Raw genomic sequence first — 15,466 nt, 5'->3', positions numbered from 1 at the left:
CAAAAGTAATGAGAGCTGCACATCAAGCAAAAACTATCGCCTTAGTGGCCACTTTGCCATCTCGAGAGTGCATAATTACTGCTGTCGTGAATATCATGGACTCTCAACAGAAGCCTATTCAATGTCGAGCTATTTTAGATACTGCTGCTGGCACCAATTTTATGACAGAAGCATTGGCCAATAAATTGAGGCTATCACGAGAAAAACTCACAATAAGAGTCGAAGGATTGAACGACGCCACTACTGCCGCGAATTCTCTCGTGAGGACGACCATTCAGTCAAGACTCACCTCATTCAACAAATCCTTGAATTTCCTCACGGTAGACCACATTGGTGGATTATTTCCAATGGAACCAGTGGACAGGAGTGATTTACAAATCCCTAAAAACATTAAGTCGGCCGATCCACTATTTGATCGTCCAGCGCCAGTTGTTATTTTGATAAGCGTTGGAACTACTTTATCCATGCTTTGTCAAGGCCAGATACGATTAAATGATCCTAAAGATCCAGATGTAATCCTTCAACAAACCCAATTGGGATGGATTCTGGGTGGAAATCCACTGGCCAAACCATCACACAATAATTCACATGCAGTACAATGTAACCTCACTACAGAATCTTAATTTGATGTTCAAAAATTCTGGGAAATCGAAGAAATTCCCAGTGAACGTCACTTGTCCAAAGAAGAGCAACTCTGCGAGGAACACTTTCAACAAAATGTCGATCGTGACAGCAAAGGAAGATACATTGTGGCCTTGCCTTTCAATGAGAAAAAGGCAGCATTATGCAACACTAGATAAATTGCTGAATCACGGTTAAGAAGGCTGCGGAAAAAATTCATCAGAAACCCCGAGTTGGGGCATCAATATAAGGCGGTCCTGCAAGAGTACATCGACCTCGGCCATATGTCCGAAGTCGAGAATGACCCAAATGCTCGAGAAGGTTTCTACCTGCCGCATCACTCGGTCATCAAGACTACTAGCCTGACTACTAAGGTTTGAGTGGTCTTCAATGGATCGGCAAAGACAAGTGAGACGGCTATCTCATTGAATGACTCACTGATGATTGGTCCAAAGATCCAAGACGACATTTTTTCACTCTTACTTCGATTTCACTCATACCAATTTGTATTAACCGCCGATATTGAAAAAATGTATCGTCAATTCTGAGTGAGAAAGGAAGATAGGAAATTTCAACAGATATTATGGTTCAATTCAGCCAATCAAGTCAAAACTTTCCAGTTGAATACAGTCACCTTTGGACTTGCATCTGCCCCTTATTTAGCGATACGTTGTTTATCTCAACTGGCAGATGATGAAAAAGAGGATTATTCTGAAGCAGCTCTTCGAATCAAGAGAGATCTATATGTGGACGATCTTCTCACTGGAACTGAGTCACTCCAAGAAGCATTACAGCTACGTGATGATATTACGACAGTCTTAAAGAGAGATGGCTTGAATCTTCGACAATGGGCGTCCAATCACCCTCAATTACTCGAAAGTCTACCTGAAGGCAGTGTGAACCTTCAGTTGGAGAGCGACAAGGATGCCACTATTAAGGCCTTTGGGGTGCACTGGGACCCCCAGAGAGACACCATTGTATATACAGTAAAACCAATCATTAAGACAGTTAAACTTACCAAAAGAAGTATTCTATCAGATCTGGCAAAAATTTTCGTTCCACTTGGCCTCCTCGACCCAATTATCATCAGAGGGAAAATAATTATGCAAAAAGTGTGGAAAGAACAATTTGATTGGGATGATCCTGTACCATTAAAACTTCACACAGAGTGGAAATCATATACTGATGAGTTAATGCAACTGAAGGACGAATCCGTTGATCGTAAAATAATTATTTCCAATGCAAAAGAAATTCAGTTACATGGCTTTTACGATGCAAGTGAAAAGGCTTATGGTGCTTGCATTTATTTGAAAACAATGGATGATCAGGGAAATTCCCAGACGAGTCTACTCTGTGCCAAATCCAGAGTAGCTCCAATGAAACAAGTATCATTACCTAGATTAGAACTTTGTGCAGCTCTGCTCCTTGTTGACTTATATGAAGCTGTGAAGAAAGCTCTCAGTCATCAGATTTCTCGTACTGTATTCTGATCTGATTCAATGATTGCATTACATTGGATGAACACTGAACCACACAAATTAGTAGTCTTTGTGGCAAATAGAGTCTCAGGAATACAGCAGAAAGTAAGAAACGCGGAATGACGACACGTCAGGACTGATCAAAACCCAGCAGATCACATTTCTCGAGGACAGATGGCCCTCGAATTCACTGAGAATCTGCAATGGAAGCATGGACCACATTGGCTCAATAAAGCGGAATCTACGTGGCCCATCAGCGAGCTTAAAATCCCTGCTGAGATTCCAGAGATGAGAAAAACTCAATGTCTCGCAACAAAAATTTCAGCAAAAAATGATCTGTTGACAAGATATTTATCACTGATTAAATTGAGAAGAATTGTAGCTCTTTGCTTGAGATTTACAACAAAACATCGAGGGCCATTAACTGCTGAAGAATTAAACAATGCCAACAATCAAATTATAAAGGCAATTCAAGCTGAAGAATTCTCTGATGAAATTAAGGAACTCAAGAAAAATTCTTCTCTTGGTAAAAAACACAAGTTGAGGCACTTGAGTGTCTTCCTCGATGAGGAATGCTTATTACGAGTCGGTGGTCGATTGAAAAATGTTCCAATCCCTTATGCACAAAAGCATCCATTATTATTACCTAAGGAACAGTTTTTCTCCAATTCGCTCATCATGCTGGAACATTTAATTAATTACCATTCCGGAGCTCAAACCACTCTGTATTCTCTTTGCAGAAAATATTGGTTAATTGATGGTCGAAGACAAGTGAGGAAAGTAATAATAAATTGCACTAAATGCATTCGTCAGAGTCCTCCACCCAGTAATTACATCATGGGAGATTTACCAAAGACCAGAGTTACTGAGACTAGACCATTTCTGAACGTCGGAGTGGATTATTGTGGTCCTTTTCTCATGAAAGAGAAAAAATTCAGAAATAAGACACAGGTCAAGGGCTGGGTTGCGGTATTTGTATGCATGACTGTCAAGGCTGTACATTTGGAGGTGGTCAGTGACCTCACCACCGAGGGTTTTATGGCAGCATTTAAACGATTTATTGCTAGAAGAGGCAAACCCTGTCATATTTACTCTGATAATGGAACAAATTTTGTTGGAGCTAATAATGACATTAAGGAATTATACTCACAACTGCAATCAAAGGAGCACAACGAGAAGATTCGTGGAAATCTCACTGACCAAGGAATAAATTGGCATTTTATTCCACCACTCACTCCTCACTTCGGAGGACTTTGAGAGGCAGGAGTCAGATGTTTCAAACACCATTTGAAGAGGATCTCGGACGATTTGCTGACCTTTGAGGAATTCAACACTTTTGTGATTGAGATCGAGGCAATTCTTAATTCCCGTCCTTTAACTCCTCTATCCACTGACCCCAATGATATTCTTGTTCTCACCCCTGGCCACTTCCTTACGGGTGACTCTTTGACTAGCTTACCAGAGCCAGATAGGGGCCTCACTCCTTCCAATCGATTATCCCGCTGGGAAATTATTCAAAAGAAACAGCAGGAATTTTGGAAAAGGTGGCACAAGGAGTACCTCAATGAGCAAATTGCCAGAACGAAGTGGACATCAGGAGAACATCCCATCAAAGAAGATTCCATTGTCCTTATGAAAGAGGACAACCTACCTCCTCGCCAATGGGCCATTGGCAGGGTCATCCAAGCCTTTCCAGGCAGTGATGGAGTCATTCGCTCTATCAAGGTCAAAACGATCAAAGGAATCTTCGATCGCAGTGTGCGTAAAGTGGCCCCTTTATTTCGTGGAATCGAAAGTGAGAAAAAAGATCAAAGACTGCATTAATGGACATTGAGAATTTTGTTTGTTTAAAAGAATTCAGCGAAACAAGTGCATTCAAATCATATTATAAGTAGAACAAGTTCATGAGCTTAAGAATTCAGAGATTATTTTAGTTGATCATTTTGTTAAAAAACTCTCAACCCCCCCAGTGTGTTCGGTGCAGATACCGTTTATTTTCTATTTTAATTGGGGAAAATTTTATCCATTCATACTTGTCGAGAGCCTGGGTCCTGTTCAAACTTGTTTTTCCTTTTTTTTTGTTTTACAATGGACCAGGCCTCTCCAACTCGAACGTAGGACTTAAAATCCCTTTGTATTCCGGTTGAGTCATAAACTTAGAAATTGAAGAAAGTGGGAAGGATTCCCAGTGCAGGGCCCAACATGTGCCAGCCAAATGTCCACGTAGCAAACCGTCGCATCCCTTATTTTTCCCCAGTGGCAAAAAAAAAGGGTATGCCAGAGTTGGAAAAGGCCTCTCGTCGGTCCCAACGGTTTTTCCAGATACGCCCTCCCACTTTCTTCAACCAATTACTTTTAAGATAGCAATATCACCTAGCCAATAAGAATTTGCACATCCCTGCCCAAAAATAACGAGAACTTTACATTTTCTCTCCAATTTTAGAGTTAGTACCCTTCGAGACTAGGGCCAGTGAAGACCGTTTTCTCACTGAGCCTCTCATCTTTATCCAAGTTTAAATATTCAAGTTATCCAAATCATCTTCAGTTTAGTTAACAGTTTGTCTCTAAATTTTGAAGTGCAATTATTTCCTATAAACTTTCAAGTGCAATTATTTTTACTATCGAATTGTTAAGTGCAATATTAATTAATTCTCAATAGACAATGTAAATTCTGTGAAACCATTTGTGTCACCATTTGTGTCATCATTGAACAATCAATTTTTTTTGTGTAATTAAATTTAAGGTGTTTTAGTGAAACTGTTATTTGTCATTTAAAACGCCCTCAATCTTTTTTCTTCCCCACATACATTGAGACGGTTTACGTTCCCTTCTCAATCGTTGGATACTCATTGGCGTGCTGCAGTTCTGGTGTACCTGGGATTTACAACCCCAAGGGATCGGTCCTCGTATTTTTCAAGTTTCCGAGTCAACCGCGTTGATGATATCCAACACCTGTTTTTGTTCAGTCATATCAGAAATTTTTAATTTAAATATTGTTACTATTTGTTCAAAGTTAAACAATCGATTATCATTTCCAGTGTTGCATTCAGATTCTTCTATACTTAATGTCAAAAATGTCAGAATCCCTCATAATTCTAACTATTGATTGCAATTAACTTTGAAGGAAACCCCAGCAAACGCACCATTGAGAAAGTTGAATAATTCTATTTTCCTGTGGCCTAAATGATTTGATCAANTGGACCAGGCCTCTCCAACTCGAACGTAGGACTTAAAATCCCTTTGTATTCCGGTTGAGTCATAAACTTAGAAATTGAAGAAAGTGGGAAGGATTCCCAGTGCAGGGCCCAACATGTGCCAGCCAAATGTCCACGTAGCAAACCGTCGCATCCCTTATTTTTCCCCAGTGGCAAAAAAAAAGGGTATGCCAGAGTTGGAAAAGGCCTCTCGTCGGTCCCAACGGTTTTTCCAGATACGCCCTCCCACTTTCTTCAACCAATTACTTTTAAGATAGCAATATCACCTAGCCAATAAGAATTTGCACATCCCTTCCCAAAAATAACGAGAACTTTACATTTTCTCTCCAATTTTAGAGTTAGTACCCTTCGAGACTAGGGCCAGTGAAGACCGTTTTCTCACTGAGCCTCTCATCTTTATCCAAGTTTAAATATTCAAGTTATCCAAATCATCTTCAGTTTAGTTAACAGTTTGTCTCTAAATTTTGAAGTGCAATTATTTCCTATAAACTTTCAAGTGCAATTATTTTTACTATCGAATTGTTAAGTGCAATATTAATTAATTCTCAATAGACAATGTAAATTCTGTGAAACCATTTGTGTCACCATTTGTGTCATCATTGAACAATCAATTTTTTTTGTGTAATTAAATTTAAGGTGTTTTAGTGAAACTGTTATTTGTCATTTAAAACGCCCTCAATCTTTTTTCTTCCCCACATACATTGAGACGGTTTACGTTCCCTTCTCAATCGTTGGATACTCATTGGCGTGCTGCAGTTCTGGTGTACCTGGGATTTACAACCCCAAGGGATCGGTCCTCGTATTTTTCAAGTTTCCGAGTCAACCGCGTTGATGATATCCAACACCTGTTTTTGTTCAGTCATATCAGAAATTTTTAATTTAAATATTGTTACTATTTGTTCAAAGTTAAACAATCGATTATCATTTCCAGTGTTGCATTCAGATTCTTCTATACTTAATGTCAAAAATGTCAGAATCCCTCATAATTCTAACTATTGATTGCAATTAACTTTGAAGGAAACCCCAGCAAACGCACCATTGAGAAAGTTGAATAATTCTATTTTCCTGTGGCCTAAATGATTTGATCAATTTTAACATAATTTGTTTATCAATCGAAAATACAGAGTGATTTAATACAGAATATTCATCGTTTAAATGAGAATTCAAAAACTTGAAAAGTTCTCCGCTTCACATGCTGATGAAAATTGTTGAATTTCATTAAATTTACAGTAAACTTTGCAATTTCATGACTTTTTCCTGTCAAACTGAAGTAAATATCTCTCGCCTGAAAATTACTACTGTACTGTTCATGACATTTAATTTTTTTTTCCAACACTATAATTACTACTTACTCATAATTATTAAGGAACATTTTTTAAATCTTTGAAAAAAAAACAGTAAGTCGACTGTTCTGAGTATGGTCGGAAAATTGCGATTGTCGAAGACCACGACTTGTTTTTGCTTCCGAATGGAAGCATTGCAATCATGATTTTTTTCGATTTCTGAATTTTGGGTGGAAATGCCTAGAAATGTCATGAAACGTGAAGAAATAATGTTTTTAAAAAATGTCTGTATATGAGTAGGCATGTGTGCACATGTGTGTTCGTATGTCCAGAATTGTCCCCATAACTCGAGAATTATTGAAGCAAACATGCTGAAATTCTGGCTGCTAATTGGTACTACTGAGACTCAAATTTATGCTAAATTTCAGCTCGATCGGTTGAGCGGTTCCTGAGATATAGCAATTCTTCGAAAATATTTTTTTGCCGATATCACCTGGACCGATTGGATTCTTGTTTCAAAATACTCGTCACGATGATACCTATTTAATTGGATTGAAAAAAGACCATTACTCCCTGAGCAATGTAGTTTTATTCTCGTTTTTTCATTCTTTCCTTGAAATCGCTTGTTCGCACGAAAACTTGAAAAATAATCGAGATAGAAACTTGAAACTTAGTATGATTTTAGGTTTCATGGTGGAAAAGTTTGGGATGTTGAGTGAACGAAATCTTGTGGTTAATATCTCAAAAACTATTTGTCCGATTTCATTTTTTTTCTTTCCAAATGTGCGTTTTCATGCCATTTATCTAGATCCAATAAAATATGGGTATCATCCCATTGAAATTTTTCGAGATATCGTCGTTTTTGTATTTTTTGCTCGGATTTCACTTTTGCGCACTATAACATGGGTAAAAGTCAAGGAAACATTTTAAAACTTTGGTTTCTAGTTGGGACTATCAAGGAACATTCCTATATCAAGTTTTAGGTCTATGCATTTGATAGTTCTTGAGATGAAATAATTCACCCAAAATTTTTGAGAAAAAAAAATAACGCCTCTATATTTCAATGCCCATTTTCAATATTGTTGTATGAAATTGCAAATTTATTTTATAGTCAAAAGTCAATATAAAGTCAAGACTTTCCGCCCTAGGGCGGAAAGTACTCACTGTCCTCCCGCTCATCAGACAGCAAAATACAAACTTTTCTTTGCAGGCGTGTTAAAAAATAACATGTGCACGTCGGGCAGGAAAACACAACTTTCCGCCCTCGATGCACAATATACTATTTTTTCCCCTTTCAGAATTTCACCAAAATTTAATTGGATGCCTAAAAACATTCTTTTGAAAGTTTGAGCCATTTCCATTATTCATTCCTAAGAATGTCGAAAAAAAGCAATTATTTGCAGAATCTCGTTCGAAAGACGCTGATTATCCATGCTTTATTTCTGAACTTTTCCTAACCAATTCGATGAACAAATTGGACCATTGAAAATCTCTAAATAAAAAGTATTTCGCCATTTTTATTTTATGGATAAAATTTTTAATTCTTTGATTTTGGGATATACCTAAGGCTCGGTTTCAGTAAACATAAGCTCGAAAAACAAAAAATGACTTGGAAAAACAGGAGATTAATTTTGTTGATTCCACCCTTGGCATTCAAGTTAATCTAATTATCAATCACTCCAATTAGTTTGTCAGTTGTTAGCACTTATCACTGACAAATAACTTCTGATTCAAATCATTATAATCAAATACATGTGTAGGAAACATACTCTGATGTACTTTATGCTTGCACGGTGTTTGTTTTGTGATGTCCTGAGATTGAAATTAGCAGGGTCTGAGTGCTACAAATGAAGCCCTAGATCCGAGAAGAAACTCAAGATCATTCTCTTAATTCTGAGGAATAACAATAGTTAGGGAAAAGTTCCAAAGACCGGAGAGAATAAGTGAAGAACAAAACGACTAACATGACCCACTGTTGTGTCAGGTGGGGTTATGTACGGCGGGCAACTGGATGAGGATTTTCAGAATATACTGGAAGATGCGGAGAATGACTAGGACATTACGTTGGAGTACTGGAATTGACTCTGGAGGTTCTGGGGTGATTTAAGCAGAGAAAACTGCTTAAATGAAGGGAACCATGCTCCCGTCGAAAACACTGGCTCTGGCACTGATTGTTGAGTGTGGGTCGATAAAGAGGATATCGACCCCACTATCAGAGTTTAACAAACTTTTATCTTGACCGTCGAGGCGTGCTAATCGATCCTGATTGAGGGTGAATTGGGGAGAAATGAAGGGAGTAACAAAAGGATACTCTCCATTTGTGGAAATAATAGAATAATGGCCCGGATTGGTGGGAAATGACACGGAGGAGAAGAACTGACCTGGAACAATTACGAAGCCCGGAAACTCTTCACTCTGCGTGACGACTGACAACTGACAACAACCCTTTAGTAAACTTTAAGGCTTAGATTAATTAGTAGACATTTAAGTAGTTTATTAAGTAAGAAAAATTATTATAATCAGGCCTCAGAAGCTGTCGGAGGAGTGATTCTACCTGGAGAAACTAAGGAGCCCGGAAGAACGAGGGAAATCGTGAAAAGCCGATTTTATTCGTGTTAGCCTTCACCACTGTGAGTACACTTTTGCAATAATGCAGTGGCAGGAGGTCTTTTTGAGTGCGAATATCGTATACACTGAGGTACGATCCAACAGAAATTAGTTAGAATATCATAGTAAATGATCGTGAGTATTGTTTTCCCCGGATTGATTAAAGAAAAGTGCAATTAATTATTGGGAAAATCCGTGGGAAATCGGTAGCGTCACTGGCTTCCCCCAGTGCCGCCATTTTTAGCCATTTTGGCGAATCGAAGGGAAATTGAAATTAATTTCATTTCATCATCAAATATCAGAGAAATCGCTGGCGAAGCAGCAGTACTAGATATCCCGGAAATTAGTGTAACGAACATGTGGGCATGTTCGTTAGGAAAACTAAAAACGATCTGGAAACAGCGAGACTCCTACAACGTTGAATTAAAATCCGTGAGTAAGAATCCTAGAGCGAGACAGTGGAGTCCCTTATCCACTTCCGAGTGGCTTATTTCCGGTTAGAATTATCGGTTCCGTTTATTGATAAAGACTAGTAATTACGCGTCTTTGAGGGTCCAGAAAAATTATCGTGAAGAAGGGCCAAAATTATAGAGTCATCCGGTTCTTTTTATGGGGTTCACCCTATTGTTAATCTTCCGGGTAATGGATTAGGTCCGACTGAAATGCCGACGTTCCAATTTCGTTGGATTTTCAGGGGTTAATTGGTTACATTTTTTGTTCTGGGTGGAAGGTCGTTTGGAGCGAGTGCAACCATCATCTCCAACGAATCGCCAGGTTGCCTTTGGGTTTCGATGAGAAAAATGAGTTGAGAATCAATTAATAGTGGAGTAATAACAAGTGCCGGTGACCTGTCTTTTAACCCCGAAAATCCCGGAGATCCGATACGTGGGAAGCGCCAAAGACCCTTAGTAATTATCCGAACGACAATCAGTTCGGCCTAGTCTTGCGTAATAATTAGTAAAAAGGAACTAGTTTTGTGTCAGGTGATTAGAAAAGAGTTAGGTGAGATTTGAATAATCGCGCCAGGTCGTGAGAGTCATGATTAATTGTCGTTAGATTCGAACCTTCGAGGGGCGTATCCGCACCAATCAAAATTCGGATGATTGAGCGGTGAATTCCGCGCTCTGAGCTGTCTCGAGACGCTCGTGAGTTCGGCAGTTCGGCATTGGCCCTTGACCTCACCGGAACTAGCGCCAGTACAGTGCCTATCTTAGGATTATAGTGCCTATACTTGGATCATATTATCTACATGATGGCGAAGAACACCCCAAAGAGGGGTAAGAAACCCAAAGTGGGTTTTTAGTTCAGTTTATTTATTTTTCCGAATTCATTTCGGCTTTTAGTTATTCGACTCCGGGGTCTTCAGCCCCGTATGTCGCATTTTATTCCGTTAAAACGGTGATTGTGAAGAATAATTTAATTGTAAGGTGCCGATCCCCCCCCCCTTTTCACTCATGATTGGGTCGTTTTCGTGATTTTTGGTGGGTGATTCGAGGGGATTTCTCCCCTTTTTGGGGTTATTTCCGGCTCAAACCCGGCTCCGATCACACTGTGCATCGGCTTATTATATTTGTTAAAGATCTTTTATGAGAATCTATCGGAGAAAATCCCCTCCGGAGGGGACAATTAATCACGTTGAAATGTTAGAGCGCGTCCATTCCCGTTAAACGTAGGTTTTCGCGCGTAAGAAATTCCACTCGTGTTTAAATTGAGTTGGTTCGTGTAGATAGTTAATTAAAATTATGGTTTGTGGATCAATGTGTTCGGGGGCTTCCCTGAGTAATTCATCTCAGGGTTTCCGAAAATTCGCTCTGCCGATTTCCGCATATTCCATTTTTGGTTTTTATGAATTTCCAGCCCATTCTCGCTGGCGTGTACACCGTGTGTTTCTCGAGGGAGAATTCCCCCCCCCCCCCCGACTCCCCTCAGATACCCATCCACGTTTGGACGTGGCTATTCTCGCATCACACGAGCATTTTAGCGTTTAGAATTCCGCTCGTGGATGAACTAACCTGAGGCGGCTAATTGTTTAGGGAAAATAATTTTTTGGGTGTTGTTGTCTTCGGTAGACTCCCCCGGACATTTTGTCTCAGGGTTCGTAATTTTTGACTCTGCCATTTTCGAGTTATGGCAAGTTGAGTTTTGCAGAATTTCAGCCCGTTTTGGCTGGTATGAAAAATCGATGGATGAATACGGTATCCTCTCTCTCGCTCTCATTGTCGCTCGCATACCTTTCCCCCCAATTTTCGGAATTCTCGAGTATTTTGGGATTAGCGCGTATTTCTACTCTCCCCAAATGTTTATTTCGGCATGTTGGAGGTATTTATCGACGATATTAATTTCTTCGAATATTTTTTGTCAGATTAGACTATTTTCTATCAGAGTGCGGAATTAATATTATGATTATTATTATTATCAGTATTGTTATTGATTAATTGTGGATTTTTATTTTTTTTTATTTTTTTTTGAGAGAATTGAAATGTCTTTTTTTTTTGTAAAATTGGTGATTCTTGAATTTCAATAGTGAAACCAGTAAGGATAATGTCGATCTCCTTCTTTTTTTGCTGTTTTGTAGTTTTGACCGCCCCATTAACCCGTTTCCACCTGAAATCCACCCCTCTCTCCACAACCTAGCTCACTGAGCGAACCAAGGACCGTTACCTTTCCCCAAAAATCTAGTTTTCTCCCTTTTTTTTTGTACGTTTTAGAGTTTTTCGAATTAGTAGAGTTGATTTTGTAGATTCCTCCGGTTTGGTAATTCCGGTTAAAAATTACCTGGCGCCCATAGATTTCTGCATTTTTGAGTTTAACTAGATTCAGGGGAAGAAGGGCGAAGGTAATAGGCATTTTAACCCCCATGAAAAATGTCACGTTACATTAGATAAAATTATAGAGAATTTTATAACGGGAATATTTTTGGACTTTAAAGTTATTTTGAATTATATTTTTGCTAATTAGGGAAATTGGCGTCGTGATTTGGAGTGGAAGCGTAATGTTTTGTGGGACGCCTCAAATACACAACCAGTTGTATTTTCTTTCATTGAATATTTTTCATTAATATTTTTTTGGGTTTATTATTGATTTAGTTTTACACTAATATTTTGTGTTAAAAGGCCCGAACTATAATTTATGTTTATTGAATAAATAGTATTTTCTTTTGTTAATTAGAAAACATCTCTTTTGATTTATCTGGCCCCAAATAATAAAAAATATCTCGAATAGATTTAATTATCGAACATTAATTGATAAAATAATAATTCTGATAGAATTTAATAATACTTTGGCCCGAATAAAAGAAAAAGTAAGTATAAATAATAATAATTTAATGCCAAAAGGCATCTATTGTGGAAAATCCACCTTGTACGTGATTAAAATCTACAAGACCGTTGAAACTGGATTATTTTGAGAAAATGATTTGAAAGTTTAGTAAAATAATTAGTTAATCTAAGTTCAACGTCACAATCCTATGATCTAACAAATGAGCGCTTTCTTCAATTAAACATCTATAAATAGGGAGTTCTAGGGAGAAAATTGCTTACATCATCCCTTCTCGTCCGGATTTTTAGAGTCACGAGAGAAAATACACTAATGGACTGTAATCAATATATTTGTGACTGACAACAATAACCACTGGACGATAACAAATGTTTCATTTATTCATAATTGAATGAATTTGAAACAGCACATTTGAAGAAACCATCAGAAAACCAATTTTTAGGGAAATTTATAACAAAATCGAAATTTTCAAAAATTATCATAAGAATCAGATTAACCGAGACAGTTATCGTATCTATCTTTCAACTTCAACTTAGTAGCATTAACAAAACCATTTCAGGCTAAGATTGAATTCATTCCAAGCCGGATATCTAAAGATATCTGCAGAATGCTGACTTTCAAAACACCAAATTTTTGCCAATTTTCAGAGAAATCGAAATAAGGATTATTAACTTCCCGATCTATCGGGTAGTTATTGTAATGAACCCGAAAATCGAATGTGGAATATCTTCGTATAACTTAGAACTGATTAGTTTGTGGAAACGATTGCCTCAGCGGTTCTCTAGTTATTTGCAAAAAAAATGCGAAAAAACGCCAAAAGGTACATTTTTCTGACTAATTCGATAATTTTTCTAATAAAAATTGTACCATTCGAATTGTTTTGCATTCAATCGATAAATATTCATATGCTTGTACGCCAGAGTGAATTCTGGCAAAAATCTACTCAGACTTTTTCCAGTTTTTCCAAAATGAAAACTTCGGGAACTTTGCTTTGTTTTTCTTTATCATAGCTCTGTTTCTATGAGCGATCAAACAATGACCTCCATGAAATATTACGCTGAAAAGAATGAGACAATATGGACCGGCGGGTGAAATGGATCGGGGGGGGGGGAAGGACCGGTGTTCCGTGAACGACTGAATACACGGGGTTAAAAACCTATTTTACCGAACGATCTGTTAGCTGTTGATGAAGAACGATCCTAATTGACTCGATTATCAGCGAAAGGGAATTCCAGGAGAAGGAAAAAGATGCCAATAGAGAAAGAGTATACCAGTTTCCTTTGTTCCTGATTATTTGTACGTGGACTTCAGTACCGACGGAGCAAATTTAGATAACGGAGGATTCATTGTTTTATGGCCAATGCAAATCCAAATTGTAAATATTCCCAAAAGCACACCAATAGTTGTTCGTATTTACAAAGGACATAAGAAACCTGACTCTGCAGTGGATTTTTTCGAAGAATTTGTTGATGAAATTTGCAAGATATATGACGCTGGAGGTATTATACTTAATGGCAAAAAGCTTCCGTTCATAATACGATGCTTCGTAGCCGACGCCCCGGCTAGAGCATTCATATTAAATCATTTAGGTCACACTGGCCGCAACCTCTGCTCGAAATGTGACGAAAATGCCATTCCGAGAACAGATGAGGACTACCGAAATCAAGTCGACGAAGATCATCATCACGGTCCAAGTGCTATTGAGCGATTGTCTATTAATTTAGTGCGCCAAGTTGTTTTCGATTGGATGCATCTCTGTCTTATAGGTGGAGAAAAACGACATACGTTGGCAACTATTAGTGGTGGACCAGGTTTTTCGAAGAATGTAAAGTTATGTGCTCGTGAGGTAGATATTGTGAACGTAAGATTGATCGCAATTAAGAAATATTGTCCACGAGAGTTCTCACATTGCCCAGGCAAAATTACCGATTATCATCGAATGAAGGCCACTGAGTTTTGTCAATTCATTCTCTACACAGGACCAGTCATTTATCATGAAATTTATAAAGACATTATCTATAAACATTATTTGGCTCGTCATGCTGCCTTGAGATGTTTGGTTGCACCTCAATCTACACCCTTGCATCACGATTTTGCAGCAGATACCTTGCGAGAATGAGTTGATGAATGTAGGGAAATTTATGGCAGACCATTTATTTCGTACAACATTGCTGGACATGTTCACCTCGCGAAAGATGTCCGCAACTTCGGGTCGCTTTATGACTTTTCTGCCTTCCCGTATGAGAACAACATGCAAGTTTTCCGGAAAATGTGCAAAAAACCAGGCAAACCTCTTGAACAATTTTCCAAGAGAACTTATGAGAGGTCAGCCCGACAAACTGAACGGTTTTTGGATTATCAACTAAAAGAAACAATCTCAGCATCACACAATTTCCCATTGGGGCCCCTGCCACGTGACTGGGTTCATCCCAATACTTCAAAATATAAATTACTGAAAATTCCGGATTATCCTCTCGGCATTGAGACCCGCGATAATTGCTGTATTTTAAAAGATTCCTCCATTTGTATTATACGTACAATAGTTGTCAGCAAGGAGAATGACAAAAATCATTATTTTCTCATTGTTAACAAATTTGATACAGTTGAATCTTGGTTTGAAGTGAGATTGAGAGTTCCATCAAAAGTGATAGGCAGTTTCAGATATTCCAACTTAAACCCAATGTTAGTGACTATCGAACTCAGTCAAGTATCAGCGAAATTTTATCGCATGTCTTATTGGCTCGTACCCCTCAATGGTCGAGTTGCCCCAAAGAATCCATTAGCTAACACATACATAGTCATGGTGATGTGCCATTAGCGTGTAAGTCCTCGGGCAATGAAAGATTTCCTGCTGTTCTTCGGTTTCTTTTTCGGCCGTGTCTAAATGCACTATTGCGTGATTCACGCGGTACACGGGGCAGCTCACGCGGTCGTTCACGCGGAAAGCGTGGCTTGCCGTGGTGTGGTTCACGCAGTAAGTGTGGCT

The 15,466-nt window shown here is 38.5% G+C and overlaps 1 protein-coding gene across 1 annotated transcript; it reads left to right on the top strand.

Moving 5' to 3' along the window:
- Window positions 1–905: 905 nt before the first annotated feature.
- LOC107042827 lies at window positions 906–2,111 on the top strand. Its single transcript, XM_015264026.1, has 2 exons — window positions 906–995; window positions 1,242–2,111. Exons 1-2 carry the CDS (start codon window positions 906–908, stop codon window positions 2,109–2,111), a joined length of 960 nt encoding a protein of 319 aa, XP_015119512.1.
- The last annotated feature ends 13,355 nt before the right edge of the window (window positions 2,112–15,466 follow it).

The sequence above is a fragment of the Diachasma alloeum genome, unplaced genomic scaffold, assembly GCF_001412515.2.
Source record: "Diachasma alloeum isolate Michigan unplaced genomic scaffold, Dall2.0 Dall_scaffold_00526, whole genome shotgun sequence".
Classification (NCBI taxonomy): Eukaryota; Metazoa; Arthropoda; class Insecta; order Hymenoptera; family Braconidae; genus Diachasma; species Diachasma alloeum.
Note: the sequence above shows the minus strand (reverse complement) of the source record. Positions and strands in the feature narration are given on the sequence as shown.